Here is a 20,720-nt window from a genome sequence, read left to right as displayed (position 1 = left end):
TGTCTGCTTCCACGGCTAGGGGTGGGAAAGTACAAGATAAGCCTGAAGCACCTTGTTGTGAAAGTGTTCAGAGAATGATAGGGACACGGCAAAAGAGGGGGGAAGCTACCTTGAATGGGCTCTCATGGCCAAATCAGGGACCATTTGAGCATCAAAATTAATAATGATAGTAAAAGATTATAACCCACTGAATAAAATAGGAAACCACAAGTTTATATTGATATAAATTTAAAAACTAATAAATGGAAAGTTTGATAAGGAACAGGCCACTTATACAGTTTCAAAATAACCTGCCTACAAATGCTTATTAATAACAAACGGAGGAAAAATAATTGACTGTGGAGAAGCCTGGCAGGCACCCCTTTGATCAAGTGATTCAAGTTAACACCAGTTCGGGACAAAATGAAATCATGTGCCACTGACAGGAGGCAATGAGAAGAGTTCATCCCTTCTGTGATGCTCCTGCCAAAGGTGTGTGACCTGAATTTAATCGTGAAAATATATCAGACAAACCATCACACAGTAGTCCTGTGAGTTTTCTTAGCAAACTGAATTAGTCTGTGCCTCAGTTTCTTCATCTATAAAATAGGATACTGCCCACCTCAAAGGACTGTTCTAACAAAACTGAATGATGTCATCCACATCTCTCTTCATGTGTCAAGGTCATGAGAGTCAAAGAAAGTGGAGGATTGTTCCAAACGAAAGGAGACCAAAGAGAACTGATGACTAGATCCAACGCTAGACCCTGAACTAGATCTTTTTGCTCTGAAGGACATTGTCAGAACAATTAGTGACAACTAGTGGATCTTGACTGGGGTCTGCCCATTGTGGTGGTGATGGGACACGTGCAGTATTACAGTGTGACAACATGAATATCCCCAGTTTGGCGGTTGTATAAGGGCAGTGTGCTAGAGCACTGCTCTTCAAGCTCGAATGTGCATACAGATCACCTGGGAATCTTTTTCAAATGTAGATTCTGATTCAGTGGGTCTGGGTAGCCTGAGATTCTGCCAGTGTAACCAGCTCCCAGGCCAGGCCCATGCTGCCGGCCCAGGGACCACACTCAAAGTAGCAAGGGCTACTACCCATGGTGAACATTTGCTGTTTGCCCCCTAAGCAGCCACCTTCCCTCCTCTCTTGGTTACAGACTCCCATTTTCCTTGGGGAGTAATTCCGTCCCTGCTTTCTGTGTGTCTGTTTTGCATCAGCTGGTTCTCAGTGCTCAGGCTTAAGGCATGGGACCTGGGCCTGCTCCATCCAATATGGGCCACTGTGAGAGGCTCCAGGCTGGTCCTGAGCCCCAGCCAGGGCCAGTGAGATGCAACTGTAAGAGGCCTGGCTGAGCTGACAGTGTCTATAAGCCACTTCATCTTCCAGAGCTTCCCTGGCTTCCAAGCCTTACAGCGGCTCAGGCCTTGCCTTCTGCCCTCTAACTCCTAAAGCCCTCAAAGGCCTTTCTGACCCCACATGACTCCATCACACAGTAGTCCTGTGAGTTTTCTTAGCAAACTGAATTAGTCTGTGCCTCAGTTTCTTCATCTATAAAATGGGATACTGCCCACCTCAAAGGACTGTTCTAACAAAATTGAATGATGTCATCCACATAAATAAGTGTTTTGCACTGTACCTGGTGCAGAGCAGTTGCTCAATAACTTTTTAATTGTACAGTTTGGCTTTGGGGGCCCATGACCCCACATGAAAAGAAGGGATGTCATCCTGCTGGTATGTTTCAGGTCATTTTCTGTGTTGAGAGTGGTTCAACACAGAGTTTGGGAGCCCTAGAAGATGAGGCCAAATATTCCACTAGCTGTTATGTTATTGTACCTGCAAAGTCTAATGACTCAATTCATACCTAATTTTTTCCCATCTTGTATTAGCTGGCTATACAAATATACATCAAAAAGAAATAAATTAGCAACATTATAGGTAACCCCAAGTATGGTTTTCACGTTCCCAGTAATCGCAAGCTCCAGCCAGTGATCAGAAATCCCCTTTGACTGTCTTTATTCTACTGCCATCCTGTGGCCCGCCTGTGCCACTGCAGCACCGTGGGCCAGATACAGCTGAGCTCTGTTCTCACTGTCCTTGTGCCAGGGAAGAGGCTCCTTGGGAGGAAGGGAGGGCAGTTGAAGCGCCTTCTCAAGACCCACACAGGCAGGTAGGGGTCTGGGTGTGAATCACCAGTCTTGACTTGATTTCTGTTTGATGAACCTTAGGGACACATAGTACAGGACCACAAAGCCACCACAAATGCCGATGATGATGAAGTAGATGGCGTAGAGTGGGTACGAGTCCAGGCCCATGGTGCTGAGGATCTGGGGACACAGGCGTCAGTGAGTTCAGTAAGAAGATGTTCGGATGGATGCTATCTACTTAGTATCCAAGGCCTGGCTACTTACCATGTCTCCTGGGATAGAGATGGTGAAGTTGCCAGATGCCATGTGGTAAGCGTGCCCACCAAACTGGATCTGCATCAGCCCTTCAAAGCACCATCGGAGGAAGGACACCTTGGAAATCCACGCGGGCACTGGACACAGTGAGAGTCACATTACTCACCCAGTCTAACCACCTGCTCCCCTGGAAACGCACCTGGAGAAAGGGCCATGGTGGCTCTGACCCAGGGGCAGCAAGTGCCCTGAGGGTCAGGGTCAGGGGAGGACAAAAAGGTAAAAGGGCAGAGGGGGAGCTGGGGACATAGACTGGGGCAGAAGGGCCAAGTGGCTGCAGGGTCACCACATGATAACATCGGGGTCATCACTGCTAACTCCAGAGAGTAATTTAATCAGACATCCCAGCACATGATCAGCCTCACAGAGCTGATGAACTGTGGAGACTCAGCAGCCCCAAACCAGAGATGACCAAGTCTGTACCTTGACCCTGCGGAGGTTATCAGGGAGGTTAAGGGAGGAGGAGGAAGCAGTGGACCCTGCCCGGCTGGTCAGGAAAGGCCTGGAAGGTGGAGAATGGCTTTCCCATAGAGAAGGGACATGCAGGCTCACTCATGAGAGCGTGGAGTGTGCTGGGGGCTTCAGAAGAGCTGGGTGGAGGCAGCAGCGAATGAACCGCCTAGAAGCACTCGAACAAAGCAGCGGCTGGATTTGCACCTTAGGAAGCTAATGCTTCATGGGTGAGGGTTGAGGGGGACATGGAGCAAGCAGTGTCCCAGAGACCGTTGCAGTGGCCCCATATCAGCTGATAGGGGTGGGGGGAGGATGAGGCAAGAGGATGTTTCAGAAAGACATGGGAGGCAGCATTGGTTTGGCTCATTGGTGATGTGGAGGGTGAGGGAGTCGAGGGAGAGTCAAGGGTGGCCCCTGGGTGTCGGCCAGGGCATATGAGAAGGTGCTCTTTGCCCTCCTCCCCAGAGACATTCCCTTGGCACACAGGACAGCCAGACAGGCCACTTGCTCTCAGAAGGGCCAGTCTTGAGTTGGCCCCTGAGTGACGAGCTCTCCTCTCCAGGGGAAAGTGGGCAGATCCAGCCACAGGTGACCTCAAAAAGCTTGACCAGGCAAGGGGGCAAGCCTCACCTGTCCACAGGTTGTCCAAGCTGACCATGAAGCCCCCAGTGAGGTAGAAGGAGTTGTAGAGAGCGTTGCCGAAGAAGGAGGACATGTGGAAGGTGGGTAACAGGGCGGCGGTGGCCAGGGCCATGGTCCTGCAGCAGAAGACCACCAGCCACACCAGCAGGAAGTGCAGCAGGAAGGGCTCCGGGCCTGGGCGCAGGTTGGCCAGCCAGTAGATGGGCATCCCGTAGATGAAGATGTAGACACAGTGCTCGGGCAGCTCCCCCAAGATCTGCAAAGAGCCCTTGTGAGGACCTGGAGCCAACACCTTCATTTGCTATTGCTCTTTAAACGGTCAAAGGCAGCCTCCCCAAGCGATGCCATCCTTCCCTCCTGGTGGAGATCGGGTTGCAGCAGGAGGGCCGGTGGGTACAGGGAGGCAGGACCCTTGAGCATGAACTTACTGCTGGTGTCCCCCTGCAGATGCCAAGTGTTCCTCCAGGGCAGTTCAGAGCAGTTTTCCCCAGGGTGGCACGTGGCCCAGTGAAAATGGCAGTGGGGTATCTGCTCTCCTAAGATCTGGTTTCAAGTCCCCACCCTGCCTGCCCTGGTAAGCTGTGTGGCCTTGAGACAGCTGCATAACCTCTCTGGGCCTCCCTCCACTGCCTTCAAATGACGACAGTCACACCTGCCCAATCTGCTTCACAGGGACTAGTAGGGACGTGGTGAGACTGGAGAGGTGAAGGACATGTGTTAGGTGAGTATATGAATTCCCACCTCTTTTTTGTAAGGTTTCTGATGACCAGAAAAATGTCATTCCTGGTCCACAGTCCTGACCTTCTGGTAAACTTTAAAAAATATGGAGTCTCTGAAACTCCTCTTGGGAACGTGGCATCTGCAACCATACATGATGCGCGGCCCCGCAGTTCCACAAAATGCTTCCCTGGAAATTCTGTCCAGCGTGGAGCAGCTTTTCCCACCCCTCCGCCCACCCAGCATGGCCCCTCACTATCCGGCCTGACCGGTCACCTTGGCGAAGAAATACGGCCCAGCCGTGTACAGCCCATCTTCCAGTTCATAGTAAAGCAGCGCCCTCTCCGAGTGACCTAAGAAGTGGAGAAAAGGAGAACAAAAATATTGCCTAAATACCCTATTTTTTAAAAAACCCCAGCAGTTTGAGATCCTAATTTAGACACTTGAGATTCTGGGACTTGTGCACTGCTGTCAGTATTACTTTTGCCAGGACAGGAATGCCTCAGACTCCTTGGTAATTTGTTCTCATTTGCATACTCATATTAATGTTCGAACTTCAAAAACCACCATCATCTTTTATTTCACAGTCATGGTGAAATTATCCAGCAGACCCGGTTTCTCCAGGAGTGTAGAGGAACTCAGGCTGACCGTGGACCAGCTCAGAGCACGGCGGCCGCTGCTCCCGGTGCGGGTCATGGAATGCAGGCCACACTCACACTTGGCGATGACGTCCAGGATCACGTTGAAGGGGACGAGAGCCCCGATCATGAACAGGAGGGCCGCTGTGTCTGCGAGGGAGAGCTTGATGGCCCCGTGGCCGTAATAGAGGAAGCCGATGATCAGGGACATCAGGCAGGCCTCTGCCCCGTGGATGAGAAGGGTTGGCAGGTCTCGGAAGTCATTGGAAAGCTGACGTCTTAAAAAAACAGAAGAAAGAGGCGCCAAGAGAACAACATGTACTAGCACCGTGACCCTGGCAATGTCATTTAATCTCTGTAAGCCTCATCTTTCTCCTTTGTAGAATGGGGAGAGCAGTACCCACCTCACAGGGTTACTGCGAGCACCAAATGAGAAAACTGATGAAAGCATCTGTCTCAGTAGCTACTCAACAAATGATTGTTACTTTTATCATCAGTGTATCAGCCTTGCAAATTTACTTAAAGAAGTTATCCTGGGCAAATAACCATGATCAGGACCATAATGAGGTACGTACAAGGATGTCTGTGGTAGCACTACTTGTAATAGCAAAAGCCTGAAAATAACCTGGCCATCAAAATGGGCTTTATGGGTAAATGAACTATGGCTAGATTTGGAAACCCAGCCTGGAAGACCTAACCAGATGAGAGGTAGAGGCACTGTTCTAAGTCGTGGGGGGAAAAAGTTTACAGAACAACATGCAGAGTGTGATTCCCATTTATGTATTAAAAGGTTTATGGGTGTGGAAACATCTTGGAAAGACTCACACCAAACACTGGAGTCTGGTTTTCTCTGGGGGCTAGTGTGTCAGGGAACCTTCTCTTTCCACTGGAGGGTCTCCTGTATGGTCTGAATTTTTCACAATGATCCTGGGTGATTTCCATGATCATCTGGCTAGTAAGGAAATTTTTATTTTTGTCCAAAGAATCAAAGTAACAAGAGTTTGCTGTATCACGTGAGGGCTGGTGCAGGTTTGTTTTGTTTTTTTCAAATGATGCTACCTCTTCAAATTCAAATTCCTCCTTCAAATTCACTTTAGGAGCAAAGGGCTAAACTTGATTCAACAAAGACTTTCGGGGGTGGGGGGGGATGATGAAATGGCAATTACCGGATCAGTATGGCAAACTGCTGTAGGGGGCCAGGCAGCTTAGTGGGAGTCTGCAAGGGGCTGGTGTCCCTCGGGGAAGCCAGGCTGTCAGGAGACAAGAGGGTGTCATTGGGGCGTGGGGGCGACCATCTTCTGCAGGACACTCCCCAGCCAGAGCCACCCAGCCTGCCTTACCTCTCCACACAGGTGCACACCCCCTGCTGCCTCGACTCTGCTCTCCACAGAAAGTCATCGGAGCCATGCACTTTTTCTTGAAACAGGGCCGCAAGTGACTGAGCCTTCTCCTTGGTGGCCGCCTCCTGCTCTTTGCTTCGTCTGTCGATGCTGGTCAAGTCCACTGTAAGCAGAGGGTGTGGGGCCACGGGCGACCCGGTCCCTGCCTGGGCTCCCAGGCCAGGGCTCAGTGCAAGCCCAGCCCATGACACTGGTCAGCCCTCAGAGACTCTAAGACACACTCCCTACCCTCTGAGAGAGGACCCTGAAGCAATGGTCAGAGCAGAGAGGCAGAGAGACGCCCAGGGCTGGTCCCCCATATCTATAGACAGCCTGCCTCAGAGGAAGGGCCAATGGATCAGGAAAGGGCAAAGGGCTCACAGGAGGCCCTGTGAGCACTAGCCCTGGTCCCACCCCCAGGCCCATTATGGGGACAGCTCCAGGACAGAAAAAGAGGCTTTGGACCCTCGGAGCCAAAGGCCATGGCATCATTATGTGCTGGCTCCAGCTCCGGCCGTCCCAGATGCGCCTGCCCGTGGGGAGAAGGTGGGCTGGCCTGGGGGAGGCTGAGCAGTCTGGACTCTGGGCAGCTCTGGTTCTCACTGTAGTCATTTGGCTTCCCAAGCAGCCTGCCCAAAAGGGAAGAATCTCTTGGCTGGAGGGTGTCATGGGATCCAGGCAAATGTAAATATAATTCTCCCTGCCCCTGGAGGAGGGAGCTGGCCTGACCAGCAGGAGAACCAGGCTGGGCTTCACCACCTCCATGTTACCCAGTGGGAAGCACCTGGTAGCCCCAGACCACAGCTTTCCTCTCATCTGAAATTCCAGAAAGGCACACCCACCAGTCACAGTCATAGGGCCTTCCTAAACCTCTTTTCCCTCCATTCTTCCCTTGGGCAGGAGTTACCCCTACCTCTCTGCCTCTTCCCTCCTCCCATTTTCATGACACATCTCAAGGCAGGGTCAGGTCTAGCAGGGGCCTTGTAAACCATGATAGGTTGCCTCAGTGTGCAGGACTGTAGCTCTAAATGCCAGATTCCCTGGGATTGCTGAGGGTCTGCTGCCCCAGGGTTTGTGGGCAAGAATCTTCCCCACTAGAAAATAATATACAATAATGAAAAAGGAAATTTTTTTTTTCCAGATCTGTTATGGCAGCTGACTTCTGGCAACTCCTCTCTAGGGTCACTGCATACTGCTGTCAGTGGCCAGGCTGGCAGGTGCCCTCTGCCCCCTTATCTGGGGAGGGCCGGCCAGCCAGAGGATGACACACTGGCAGGAAGCCAAGCTGGCACCCGAGCACAGGGAGGGAGGGTGACCTCTAGGTGAGTTCACACTGTGAGTGAGTGCAGAGGGCGAGGGCTGGTGGACCAGAGAGAGTGGCCTGCCTCCTAGGGGAATAATGGAGGGTGGATGCCAGGAAGGCGTGGTTAGCAGGGCTGGGCACAAGAGGCTGGAGTCCCATTCCTGCACCATACTGTAAGGACTCTGGTCTTCTCATCTGTAAGGACAAAGATGACCTTGGCCTGGCAGGGCTGGGAGGGTCAAAGGGACACACTTTGGTGCTTGGCACCTGTGGGCATAGCGTCTGCCCTCCGGGAGATGGTTCTTGTCATCATGTTTATTGGGGAGAGTGTCCTGGGAGGAAGGCTGGGGCTCCAGGTGACCCATGGTTGGGACAAGCCACTGGCCCTGGTACAGCCGGGCAGCCTGTCCAGCACCACTGCATTCCTCAGCACTCAGGATTCAGGCACCTGCTTTTAGGGCAAGCATCCGAGGAGGCAACTGTCCCCAAGGAATAAAGATAATGGCTCACACTTCCACTGAGGGCCATATACTGAGACCTCAGGACCCCAAGCAGAAAGGCATCTCTGGTGCTGACAGAGCAATATTTGTATCTAGAGATTCATTGGCCAGGGCCATCCAAAAGACCCTGAGCTGGCTTGTGGCCTGGGCCCTCTCCACCGCCCAGTGCCTTTGGGCTGCCTGCCTCTGTGGGGGCACCAGGGCAAAGCCTGAAGATTTCCTGGTGGCTTCCCAAATTCAAACATCCTAAGTTCCCTACAGAATCTAAATAAAGACCACAATTCCAGAAATGGATCAAAACTCGCTTGGATTATATCTCCTTGGGTTTGGAGCTCTCATAAGATTCTTTTCTGTCATGCTCACAAGGGTGGTTATGTCAGAAGCTGCTTCCTTCAGGCCCCCTTTTCCAGCATTGGCTGCTTGGCAAACTGAAACCTGTAATACACCCCCTGTGCCGCCCTGCCCCCACCCTCCATGCTTGGTCCTGCTCTTTTGAAGCCTCTGAGAGTTTCTCTCCTGGCAAGGTTTGAGGTGTCGGGGAACCCGGTTCCAGGCCTCTGGTCTGGCTGGCTCACCATAGAAGTCGGCAGGGTTGCTGTATCGAGGACACGGATAGCCAGCTGCCGTGAAGTACTGGACCATGTGCTGGGCTGCCCCCAAGTAGATGGTGGTGCCAGACGTCATCAGGAGGACTAAATCAAACAGCCTGAAGATATCGGAGCGGGGCTGGTGGATGGAGATGAGCACCAGCCTGTTGCCTCTGGCCAACCTAGACAAGGTTTTCACCAGGTTGTGGGCCGTGAAGCTGTCGAGCCCAGAGGTGGGTTCATCCAGAATGAGGATTCCTTCCCGACAGAGAGAAGACTAGTTAAAGGGCAGGGCTCAGGCTGCACGGGACCAAGCCAGGCGGCCGAAGCAGGCCCCTCCCGCCTCACCCGGGTTCCACAGCAGCTGCACTGCGATGCTGACTCGGCGCCGCTCGCCACCGGACACGCCCCGCACGTAGACGTTGCCCACGCGCGTGTCGGCGCACTGCCGCAGGCGCAGCTCCGCGATCACGCTGTCCACCTGTGGGGGTGGGGGGGGGGGAGGCGAGGGCCTTAGGGGGGCTGCGCGGGCCCGCATGGGGCCAGGCTGGTGTGCCCCGCAGGGCAGAGGCGCCCGGCTTTAGAGCCCCAGCCTTCATTTCCCTGATGCCGTGTTTGTTCCCTGAGCCTTTCCCCGCATCCGGAGCAGCTCCCGTGTGCCGTGCATAGCGCCAATGATTGGGAACGTGGCCATGCCCTGGCTCCCTGCCCACACGGAGAACCAGACAAGAAGTAAGCAAATACGCCTCACACAGTTGGCGCTGAGTTGGGGCGTTTTAAAGGAGGGCGGAAGGGCAGGGCTGAGCACATGATGAACTTTTTCGGATGGACAGGTGGTGAGCTGGGTTGCTCACATTTGACCTGTGGCTGGGCTCTGAGGCGGGGAGGTGGGGGTGGGGGGGATGGGGAGAGGAAGGATGTCTTGGCTTCTGGGGGTCAGCAACCTCGGTTAGTTACCGTTTTGTCACGCTGGGCCTGGGAGAATGTTCTGGGCAGGCGCAGCTGGGCCACAAAAGCCAGGGTCTCGCGGACGGTCAGGTTGGGGAGCAGCTGGTCGTGCTGGCGCACGTGGGCCACACACTTCCTCACTAGCTGCGGCGTGCTGGGCTGCCCGTTGATCCGGATTTGGCCTGACTTAATCTTGCCACCGTAGTCTCGCCCCGTGATCACGTCCAGCAAAGAGGCTCTCCCACAGCCTGAGAAACCACCAGAGACATCCCTGAGAGCAGAGCTTTTTGTGGGAGCCAGCCTGGAAGCCACTGCTGCTGGGGCACTCTCCAGCCACTCTGGACTGCTCTGTCTTCCCTGATGTGACCAGCGCCTAGGGAAGGTGGCACAGCCCTCAGACCTGCATGGTGGGGTTGGGACATTCAGGCCGGGTTGGCCCATGGCAGCATGACAGAACAAGGCTGGCATCCTGACTGTCACACAGCTGCCTGTGCCTGGAGTGTATGTCCCCTCTCCCAAGCAAGGCTGGCATTAATTGCACTGTGAAGCTTCACTATTTGGGGCTGGCGAACATGCCAGCAGCATTTCAGCATTAAGTATTTGGCTCGGAAGCTAGCTTTGTGGGAAGGACTAATTTTGGAGAATGAATAAGGTGTCTTTTAAAAATGCAAAACTGGAACCTATTTCCAGAAATAAGGGAGAAAATATAGAGAAGTAATAGATGTGGAAATGACTTTAAAACGACAGCACAGTGTACACATGGGTTCTGGATTTCTCTGCACCCTCTATGCTCTTATATATTTTTTTTATCAGTGGTACTTTTTACTCTCTCTTTAAAAAAAAAAGATTCAGTTACACTCAAATTAACACCATCCACTTCTAAATGATATAGCAGTTGTTATCGATTTGGGAAAATAAGTGTCAGATTGGATCAGGTTTCCAAAAGCATTTGATGAGACTTTCTTTGACAGCTATTTAAACTGCAAATGAAAATAGGACTTAGGATCTGAGAAGCCTTCTTGCAAAAGTGCTGGGAACAACTCAATCTAAATCTCCCAGGTAGGGTTCTGGTTTCTTTCACGTAAATTCCTTTTGAAGAGCAAAATTTCCAAGTGGTTTTTAAACAGGGAAAGCTCCAATACACAAATGTAACAACTCTTCCTTGCCACAGACCCCTGCTTCCTGCAGGCAGCCCCATGCCCCCAGTGCAAAATCAAAATTCAAGATGCCTCTCCAGTGGTCCTTCTGCTTGCCAACCAGAGGTTCTCAGGGTAGAGAGGGACCTGTACCCTGCCTCCTGCGTGCATCTCATTCAAGGTCCCTGAGAACTTTGGTACAAAATAGCCAGGAGAGAAACCAGAGGGGAGGACTCTGGCCCTGCTCCCTGCTCAGCCTAGGGACATCATTTGAGCCAGGCTCTGGGAACTCAGGGGACTTTGCCAACATCTACAGTGACCACAGGATTCCCAGTCACGAAGCAGGAAGACCACATTGCCTAAACAAAACTTTGTAAGAGGTGTGGGTGGCCTTTCCAGAGGAAATTGCTAGGTATATGTGGGGAGATCCTCCATGAACCAGGAGAAAACACCCCACATGCATTCAGGACCCTTATAAAAGGGCCAGAATCTTCAAATCAGTTGATTCATTCATTGGAAAACACCTTTGGCACTACTGCTGATTCTACAGAAGCTAAAATGCCTGGGGCTGTTTGAACTAATTCATTACTTTTATTGTCTTATTATTATTTTGGTGAGTGGAGTATAAATCATAGGCAGTATAATCGATAAACCTTTCTAAGAAATCATTTAAATAATACCAGCCAAGTAAGCTTGAAGCTAAATAACACTGAACCTAGGGCCGAGAGCTCTGGAGACACTCAGTGGGATTCCCGCTTGGCCTCTCCCAGCTTGACTTTCTTCAGCCACAAATCGTAAATCGGGAATACAACCAGCTATAGGACTGTGTGGCCAGGATTAACTGTGATGGCTCTCAGCTTTGAAAGTGCCTATTAAGGCCCACGTGTCCCCCAGATTCTCAGTTCGTGAAGAAAAAGCAGAAACAACAGGACAAGCCACCAGGTGTTACAAATGAAAATAAAATTGGCCTGTGAAGTTCCCACACTTATCTTGTTTAGATCAGAGTTGCAGGGGCAGGGCCAGAAGTGGGCGAGACTTGGTTTGTGGGCATTGTTTCAAAGTGTATTTACACAGATCATCTCATTTGATCTTTGGTTAGACAGTGAACAGAACTTCTCCATCAGGATGCTAAGAATTTGGAGCAGATGTTCAAAAAGTTGAGTAATCTCTTTGGAAATGATTAATTGAAAGGTATAAAGTGTTTCCTCTAACACTTTGTGAGGGAGAAACGCCTTGATCTGTGTTTTAATAAAAAGAGACAACAAACCCCAAATGGAGTCATTTGTGCTAAGCCCCGTGTCGCCAAACTGAGACTTAATACCTGATTTAATTACAGTTTCAACCTCTCCCAGGAGTGGGATCTGAAACCAGTCAATAGAATTGCCTGGTCAGCAGTGGTAGACCCCCTGCTTTCCCCCAAAGAAAGGTGACCTTGCCTAAAACAATCAGCCCTTTGCCAGAATAACTACCTTGTCCCACCTCCTTCTGCCTATAAAAACCTTTCATTTTGTACTGCTCTCCAGAGCTGCTTTCTATCTGCTACATGGGATGCTGCCTAATGCATAAATCGCTGAATAAAGCCAGTAAGATCTTTAACTTTAATCAGCTGAATTTTTTGTTAGCATCTGAGAATCAGGAGACCAGAGTTCTCATTCTTGCTCTGCATTAAATGTATGTCCTTCAGCGACCCCTTCCTCTTTCCTAAACTTTAGTCCTCTCATCTGTCAAATGAAGGGGGTATAGTGTAGGGGCAGGAAGACACTAGAAATACTGAGAACCAGAAAAATTGAAAACCCTGCTCTAAAGATGCTTCCAGGCTGATAAGGAGAAAGAAAGGTAGAATACAGTGAAGGAAATGAACTCCGTTCTCCAAACCACCTTTCAGCTCTGGTGTCCTACCTACACTGTTAAGTTTGGCCTAAGTGACTTTTTGAGGCACTTCAGGAATCTGGATCTTTGCAGATGGTTGAAGGTTGAGCTAAGACTTGGAGTATCTGAGAAGTGAGTTGCGGCTGGGAGCTGTGCCTACTGCGGTCTGACCAAAACAGGGGTCTGACTGGGCGGGAACAATGAAGGAGTGCTCCTTGTGGTGGAAAAGTCCCCTAAAAAGAACACTCAATTCTGAAGCTTCCTGATGCTGTTGGAAAGACCTTACCTTGATACAGGTGTTAACAAAGGACCAAAGCTCTGGCCACAGCTTCAAGAGGCACGCTCATCGTTCATAGTGGCAGCAACTACCCGAGAGCTAGTAAATGGAGGAGCTGAGGTTTGAACCCAGCTCTGTTGGGCCTCGACCTGTGCTCTGCTATGTTATTCTGCGAGCCAGAAAAGGGTTCTTTAAGGAGTTTCCATTTGTCTGAGGGGCCACCCTGCTTCCCAGGAGAGAGTACCCACTGCCCCACTATTTGCCCTCAGTGATACCTGAGCTCCCTATGATGGCCAGCATCTGCCCACTCCTCACTTTGAAGCTCAGGTTCTGAATGCCTAGCTCACAAGAGTCCTTGTGAGATGTCCAGGGCATCTTGAAGTGAGCCAGCTGCTGAAACCAAGGCACCTGGGAGGCCATGTCCACCTGTGGAGAGACATCGAAAGGTTCCTCAGAGAGCTTCAGCAACCTCTGTTCAGCTCCCTCCAGGAGACATCCTCCAGCTGATACACAACAGATCTGAGGGGTGTCCCCCACCCAAGTTCTATCCAACTTGGAGGTGGACACCACCATGCTGAGAACGTGAAGCTGCCATTTCCAAACCTGACGAGAAGGCTTGGGAAGCATGTGCAATAATGGAACAAAAATAAGAACACATGCAGCAAAACCATGTCTTCTCTTAATAGTAATTAGCTAATTTATCAAGTACTTACTATGTGCAAGGCATTTGTTAATCTATTTATACCCATTATCTCATTCAGTCCTCATTTACCATCCCAGGCCCCACCGTGTTCCATCTGGGCCACTTGGTCTCTGGCCCTGGAAGGACAGGGGAAATAGGGGTCTTTGAATCTGACCAGGGGTTTCCCAAGAACCTCTGAAAGGCCAGTGCACTCCGGATGTTCTATATATATATATGTAAAACTGATGAGATCTGGGTACAGTCTGTAGTTTGGTTAATATTATTATACAGTGGTTAATTTTCTTAGTTTTGATAATTGTGCTATGGGTAAGCCAGATGTTAACATTAGGAAAGGGTGGACAAAGGGTATACGGGAAGTCAGCACTACTTTTGCAACTTTTTCAAAAGTCGAAAATTATTTCAAAATATAGTTAAAAATGAGTTTTAGAGCTTTTTTCCCCACAGGTCCACATGGCTGGCTTTATGTTTTAACAAAAGTCTCATTCTCTTTTTCATGCCAGCTACAGTGCGTGTCGTTGAGGGAAGTCTCCATGGTGCTTGCACCCAACACGTGAGGCATCAGTGTGGCCTGGACTCTGTCCTGAGAGGCAGAGGCCCCCCCAGCTGGGCCCGTACCTCCCTTCTACTTGGGGAATTGTTTGGCCTTCCCTGTCTGCTCCTCCCACCTGTACCCAGGTGTGCCTCTACCTGGTAGCTGAGATCTTGGACCTCCAAGGTGTTGGACTTGCCGCTGTAGGTGAAGTACAGGCTGTTGTCAGTTTCAGAGGAGAACACACTGTCCTGGAGGCCCTGCGGGGAGACATGACAGGTGAGGGGCTCCTTTGGGAGGACGAGGACATAGGAGAAAATAGAGGGAGGAGACCTGAGAGGTGACAGCAAGAGCTAGCATGAGTGAGACCCCGAATGGGATGGATTTGGGCAGGAGGAGCCCATTGGCTCTGAGAAAGTAGGAGCACCTGTGGGGTCTTGTCTCCTTTTCCCTGCAGAGAGAGTTTTGAGGCTTCCCTCCAGCACAGCTCCTGGCCCCAGGGAAGCTGAATTACAGGCTGTTGGAACCTGAATACAAGAAGCCTATCATGGATGAGACTGAGACCCTGGCCCGGAGGCTTTGTGAGCCTCTGTGCTCGGGGAAGACCTGAGGCTTTCTGTTCCCTGCATCTGGCTTAATATCTTCTGATGCATCAGAATCTGTTGGGAGATTTTAGAGGAAGTCGCTGTCATCACCCTCACTGTCACCATCATCCTCATCGTCATCATCATCATCCTCTTCATCTTGTTGCTGTGGTTGGAGTGCTGCTTTATTTGAATTCACCTCAAATCTGTGTCTCATGGTATCAGGTGATAACTTGGAATGATATTAACCATCTGCAGATCTGAATTCCTTCTGTTTTTCAGTTCAGTCCAGTCATTTAAATCACTGAGGCCCAAACAAGGAAGAACCTGCCTAGTAAGATTTCCATCTTTTAATGCATTCAATTTTCTTTTCATTGTAGTAGTACAGGGGAAAGTATGCATGCATTCATTCACAAGTTCCTGTAGATTCCAATCTTCTTCCCTCGGAGCTGCCATTCCCCCACTGATGTGTTCCTTCAGTCAATCAAGCAAGCATCCAACGAACACTTATGGGGATCCCACATCATGCTTTAGGCTTGGTGTTTGGTGGGATGGTGAAAAAGATAGTCTTTGAGAAGCTTCGATTTTAGTGGACAAGACACATGATGAGGATGTAGCAAGACAGGCTAGGCGTGGATCAAGCTGTATCTTCACTGTGTACACAGTGTCCCCGTATGCTTTATGTGAAAACAACATGGCTTATGACTTAATGTGAAAATAACACCCAACAGTCTTTGTCAAAACATCCCTGCAATGGTGGAGGTAAGAGGTCCTTAAAAAGGATATTCAGGCCGATGGAAGTGGAGGGAAGTGAATACGGGTGATGGCCTGCTGCAGACCCATGGTGAGTAGCCCCCAGGGTTCTAGGAGAGAGTGGAAACAGCAGACCAGAGCTACTTACCCTGTTTAATGTTTGAACTAGTACAGTAAAGATCCTAAATTATACAGGAAAATGCAGGAAAGATAAATGTCAAAGTTAGCAGAAGGGCCATCTTTGGGGTGTAGGAAGGCATACAAGGGGGAAGGGTTGAAGGCAGGAAGGGGGAACATGTGGGCTTCAAAACTGTTGGTGGATTGTGATGGGTACATGGGAGTTCACTATTCTTTAAACTACTTTGTCTGAAATATTTCAAAACGTGTTTTCAAGTTGAGAGAGTGAGTCTGTGACTCCAGAGTTCTACTCTCATCTCGATCCCCGGCTGCCAGTGCCTCCAAAGGTAGGGGTGGAGGAGGTGAGAGGGTCTTGCCCTCAGAGGTGGAGAAGGAAGCTCCTGGGAAGGTCAAGGGCAGCTCTGGATTCCGGCAGGTCTCCCGGGCAGCCCTGACCCTCACTCACTACCTCCACCACCAGCATTTGCACTACCTAGTTTTCCAATTTTATTTTGTTAAACCATTGGAAATTTTGTCATTTGCTGAGAGACTTATTTGGGCTGACATGCATCCTGCTTGTTTGGTTTTTTTAAAAGTAAGTACCTGCAGGAGGAACATTAGTCAATTGGTATGAGATGTGAGTTAGCTCAAAAATTGCTTCTGCAAACAAACATCTGACCAGAACCTCCCCAGGTTGGATTTCGAGGTGGAGGGGCTACTGAGAAAGAGGGGCTCGACATTTTGGAGTCTGGAGCAGTATGTGGAGGTGACCTGACACCCAGGAGTTCCACTTTCCAGGCAGGAGTTTTGAGAAGACAGAGAGAGGTGTCAGAATGGGAAGACAGATGAAAGGAAGGAGAGGGTGCCTGCCCCCTGCTCTCCGGCTCCTCCTACCCCCTTCACCCTGGGCTAAGTAGGGAGGGCACAGGTCAGCCTAGGACCCCAGCCACCACCAAGGGACTGTGCCATCTGGAGCTGCACAGGCAGCTCAACTTTCGGAAGAAGAGAATTCTGGCTGAGTGTGGGACCTCCGCTGTTCCATTTTGAAATATTTTCCTTGGCTCCCAGGAAGGATTTGTTAGACTCTTCCTGAGGTTTTGACAAACTCTCTGTAGTTTTCAAATACTTAAATATCTATTCGGCTGACATCTTAATCAGTATGACTGTCAGAACATCACTTGAATTTCTGACAGGTGACACCCAAAAAAGCAAAAGCAGGTTTATTTGTAGGTAACCAGCTCAGCTCCTGCTGGGCTACATTGTAATTTCTCCTTGTATTAACTTCTGATCAAATGCCTGCGTCAGAAGCACAGAGTAGAAGGGAGCTCAGGGAGCACAGGGCCCAAGACCCTTGTTCTAAGACAAGGAGCCTGGGCCCAGGAGGAGGGGTGATGTGCTGAGGGCTCTGCACTGAGGCCTGGGCCCCTCTGGTCCTCTGGCCCAGCTCCTGCCAGTGCACTGAGGAGTCTGTGGGCCAAGGGCACTTGCCACTCCAGGTGCCCATGACCACAGAATTCCCTGTGCGGATGACTCTGAGCCCACTCCTAGGGCCTGCGTGAACCTCATCCCAGGCCCATCCTGGGCACCCCAGGCCAGAGGGGCATTTGTCTGTGGAGGGTGCGGATGGAATGTGGGTGGGCAGGATGTGGCGACCCTGTAGGGGTGTGGGAGGTCATGTGTGGCACTGGATGTGGGCAGAGAAGGAGGGTAGACTGTGGCTTGAGCTGGAAGCCACAAGTTCAGAATTCCTTTTACACTTGGTCTTCTATGCTGTGGAAAAGTTATGTCAAGGTAAGATAGAAACTTTAACAGCTCATAACTTGACTGAAAACTTCTAAATATCTAGACCTAGTCTATGTAGCCCTCAGCCTCTTGTTCCGGGCGCCATAAATATTAGAGGCAGACAGTCTTGTGGCACCTTCAGTAACAGGACTGGAGGAAAGGAAATTGGAATCGGCAGGGTCTGCACACATTCCTGGATGTCAGGTTCGGGCAGTTCTTTGCATCCCAGGCTGTGGGGGCTGAATTGTCAGACCGTCCAGGCAGAAAGTGTCCCCAGAGCCACCAGTGGCTATATCCTGTTCAGGCCATGAATCATTTCCCGGCGGGGACTGGTCCCCGGGGTATTCCCAGGGCAGAGCTGGGCATCTGCTGTGGCTGCAGGGCTGACGAGGAATGGTAGGTTCTTGGCTCGGCTGAAGTCTGGTCCTGGCAACTCGAGGTCAGTCCAGGTAGCCAGGTGTGGAGTCCTCAGCCCTCCGTGGCTTTCTCTCCCCATGCCTCGCGCTCCACCCACGGCCAGCAGAGACAGAACAGACGGTGGCAGGAGGCAGGGGTGGAGGGTGGGGACCTGCTTTCTCTCTCTTCGGATTCGGCCTCTTGCTCAAATCCCGCCCACCCCTGATCTCAGTCAAAGGCTGTTTTTCAGGTAAACATTTCTCCTGTACAATGAGTGCAGAAGCCCTGGACCCCAGCCTCTTGGCCCCCTGGCTGTCATCTATCCCTCCAGCTCCCTCTGGGATCTTAAGACCGCCTGCTGTAGCCACACTGGGAGCACAAGTTCTGAGGCTCCTGCAGAAGTCCTCTACCATCTTGTCTCATCAGTTTGCTGTCACTGAGACTCTGACTTGACAGCCCCACGGACCAAGCAGGCACCACAGTGTCCCTGGTATGTGTGAGCATGTTTCTGTGATGGAGCCTCATTTGGAAAAAAAGGCTGGATCAGCCCCAGTCACAAACAAGAACATCCTTTCCCTGTTGGAGCGCAGCTCAGGGCAGGAAGTGACCTCAGAGACCACCCCCCCCACCAACCCCTCGACCCCTGAGCCCGCCACCTGCAGCCCTTTGGTGCCCAGGAAGCAGAGTCCTGCTCATGGTCCTGGTGGTGAGTTAGGACAGAAAGTTCCCGAGGGAGCAAAGAAAGGTCCGATTTGCCCCCACCCACCAGGACCAAGTGACTCCCCATCACTCACCGAGTCATCCTGGGGAGCGACCTTGTTCTCCAGCCCTCTCTCCTTTGGGGCCTCCCCGGCCATGGGGCCCAGCAGTGTCTGCGCCCTGTTGCTGCAGCTTCCTTTGGATTTAGCTGCTGCCTGCCAGCACCAGTGTTCTGTTCCCCAGGGCTGGGCAACCTCTGGTCCGTCTCCCAGCATTCCTCTCTGGCAGACCCTCCTACAAACACAGGATCTGAGATAACACACACACTCTGGCTAAAGGTACATCAGATAATGGCATTCACGGCCAACCCTGGTCCTGCCACTGGGCAGGCCTGAGGAGGGGCTCCAAGACCAGGTGAGGAGCAGGCGGGGAGAGTCTGCTGCTGGCACTTCGGCTGAGGCCACTCCAGGGAGGGTCAGGCCAGAAGATTCACCTGCCCTTGCTGCCTGTTGGCCATGAGCAAGCTCCCGTTCTCCACCCCTGCCGGGATCTCGGCATGCCTAGTAAACAGGGGCTCCCAGTGCCCCCTAGAGGAGGTTTCCACGTCTGCTGTGAACCCTCCGCACAGCCTGGGCATCCTCCACACCTCCTACAGTGTCAGGTAAGGCGGATGCCTCACCTGCTGAGAGCTTTGGGCTGTGATCCCGCGGTAAGTGGGCCTCCCTCCCCTCTGCAGGCTTTCCTCACTCATGGGGTTGGGCACGCACGGAGGCTGGGGCTCCCTCTGTGGTGGACGGGCGTGGGGAGAGGGGAAGGGCTGCCAGAGGAAAGTGAGGAGCCTCGGTAAGCGGCCCCTCCTCCTGCCCACAGCGGGACCTGGAAGCTCGGATGACACGTGATACTGTGCTCTGCCTCATGCCCCTGCTTTGTGCCCTTCCCCCTCCTGTCTCCCTGGGCTGCAGCCTGCCCTCTGAGAATGGAGAGGGCTTGGGGAATGGGGGTGCTGGGAACACGAGGTGTAATGAAACCAGGTGAAGGAACGCAGGGTCAACCAAAGAATAAACAGTGTCCTGTTTGCCATCCACCAGCTGGCCAGAGAGAGCTGGCATTCAGAGCAGCTGCTTGACAGGTGCTTTACATAGATGATGATCTGTCACTACCTGCCAGGGTCTACAGAGGACACTGAGGCTGAAACACACTTAGGAACCTGTCCAGAGTCCACCCGGGCTGAGCAGAGCTAGGATCAGTGCTGGGGGACAGTGGTCTGTCCCACCCCTTCCAGAACCCCATGCTGCCTTTCCCCTCTCGGGGTTTCCTTTAAAGCCATCGCGTGGGGCCCTGGTGGGACATCGCATCTCACCAACAGAAATGGACCAGGCAGATCCTCAAAGATGTCTCCTTGTACGTCGAGAGCGGACAGATCATGTGCATCCTAGGGAGCTCAGGTAAGCTGGGAAGGTGTTCTTTAAATTCTCTATGAGGAGAATGTGTTGTGGCTGGATTTGAATACCACGTTGCAGAGACAGGTTTCAGTTGTAGCTAGAAGGGCACAAGTCTATTATCAGGGTGAAATCTGATGACGTGTCTATGACTGGAACCTGGTACTCATGTGAAATATTTGGAAAGATCCATGAAAAATTAAAATCTTGCCCAACATGTAAGTTCATTCATATTTCAAAAGTACCCATCACACGTGGTGTATAGGGGTGCTCGGTAAACACAATTTTCCTACCTGGAGACAGGAAAAGGAATTAAATAAGCAGAAGATGCCCATTTAGTCCCACAGTCATTGGTCTTTTTTTTTTTTTTTAATGAACTTCAAACACACAGGCAAGAATAAAGAATAATATAAAGAGTGTTCATGTATTAACATCTGGCTTTATCAGATCTCAACATTATACCATATTTGTTTCAGATCCTTTTTAAAAAGGGGGAATTAAATATTGCAGATTTCCCTGAGGCTGTCTCTATGCCCAGTCCCCACCTCGTCCTCCTCTTTCCTTGTAGCAGCAAGTCATTGCCCAGGGAGGGTGTAGCCTCCAGAGGGGCAGCCCCTTGTGGCTGGGGCAGCACCCTGTGAGGGTCACAGCTGTGCGTCCTCAGCATGGTTGAGGGGGAGTTGCATTGTCCCTGAAGAAGGGATTCATGTGACACATCACAGGGTCCACTACCCTAGGTTATCCTGCACATTTTAAGGTTGAAAGATTTGGGCAGATTGGCTTCTCAGGAGCCTCTTGAGATCTTGCTTGACACTTCCTGCC

At 51.2% G+C, this 20,720-nt stretch overlaps 2 protein-coding genes and 1 long non-coding RNA gene across 5 annotated transcripts in view; 2 read left to right on the top strand and 1 right to left on the bottom strand.

Annotated features, from left to right (window-relative positions):
* Positions 1–1,853: 1,853 nt before the first annotated feature.
* ABCG8 (ATP binding cassette subfamily G member 8) lies at positions 1,854–19,755 on the bottom strand. Its single transcript, XM_010967720.3, has 14 exons — positions 19,139–19,755; positions 18,555–18,753; positions 14,287–14,388; positions 13,172–13,322; positions 9,624–9,862; positions 9,015–9,147; positions 8,655–8,924; positions 6,238–6,400; positions 6,064–6,147; positions 4,976–5,175; positions 4,536–4,612; positions 3,531–3,798; positions 2,400–2,527; positions 1,854–2,315 (listed from the first exon to the last, which is right to left on the bottom strand). Exons 2-14 carry the CDS (start codon positions 18,732–18,734, stop codon positions 2,178–2,180), a joined length of 2,133 nt encoding a protein of 710 aa, XP_010966022.3. The 5' UTR covers positions 18,735–18,753; positions 19,139–19,755; the 3' UTR covers positions 1,854–2,177.
* On the top strand, positions 3,807–6,387 carry LOC141579860 (uncharacterized). The gene is made up of 3 exons (XR_012511928.1): positions 3,807–4,263; positions 4,847–5,464; positions 6,250–6,387. It is a non-coding gene; the product is annotated as an uncharacterized LOC141579860 (long non-coding RNA).
* ABCG5 (ATP binding cassette subfamily G member 5) overlaps positions 18,967–20,720 on the top strand; it is a 26,131-nt gene continuing 24,377 nt past the window's right edge. For 2 of the 3 annotated variants that reach the window (XM_045504879.2, XM_010967718.3), the window contains exons 1-2: positions 18,967–19,120; positions 19,783–19,904. In XM_045504879.2, the coding sequence (XP_045360835.2) occupies positions 18,975–19,120; positions 19,783–19,904 (268 nt within the window). In that variant the 5' untranslated portion in view covers positions 18,967–18,974. The remainder of the gene's footprint in view (positions 19,121–19,782; positions 19,905–20,720) is intronic. The other variant, XM_074378789.1, reaches the window with a different exon arrangement.

The sequence above is a fragment of the Camelus bactrianus genome, chromosome 15 (assembly GCF_048773025.1).
Source record: "Camelus bactrianus isolate YW-2024 breed Bactrian camel chromosome 15, ASM4877302v1, whole genome shotgun sequence".
NCBI lineage: Eukaryota > Metazoa > Chordata > Mammalia > Artiodactyla > Camelidae > Camelus > Camelus bactrianus.
This window is presented reverse-complemented; position numbering and strand designations above follow the sequence as displayed.

Bases quoted from the DNA above. Each gene is read 5' to 3' on its own strand.
- ABCG8 (XM_010967720.3), bottom strand. From the start codon at position 18,734: ATGCTGGGAGACGGACCAGAGGTTGCCCAGCCCTGGGGAACAGAACAC. The intron at 8,925-9,014 runs GTGAGGCGGGAG...TCTGTCGGGAAG, and splicing joins GCAGCTGCTGTGGAACCCGG to GAATCCTCATTCTGGATGAA. The intron at 4,613-4,975 runs GTGAGTGTGGCC...TCCACTTCTTAG, and splicing joins CCTGGACGTCATCGCCAAGT to GTCACTCGGAGAGGGCGCTG.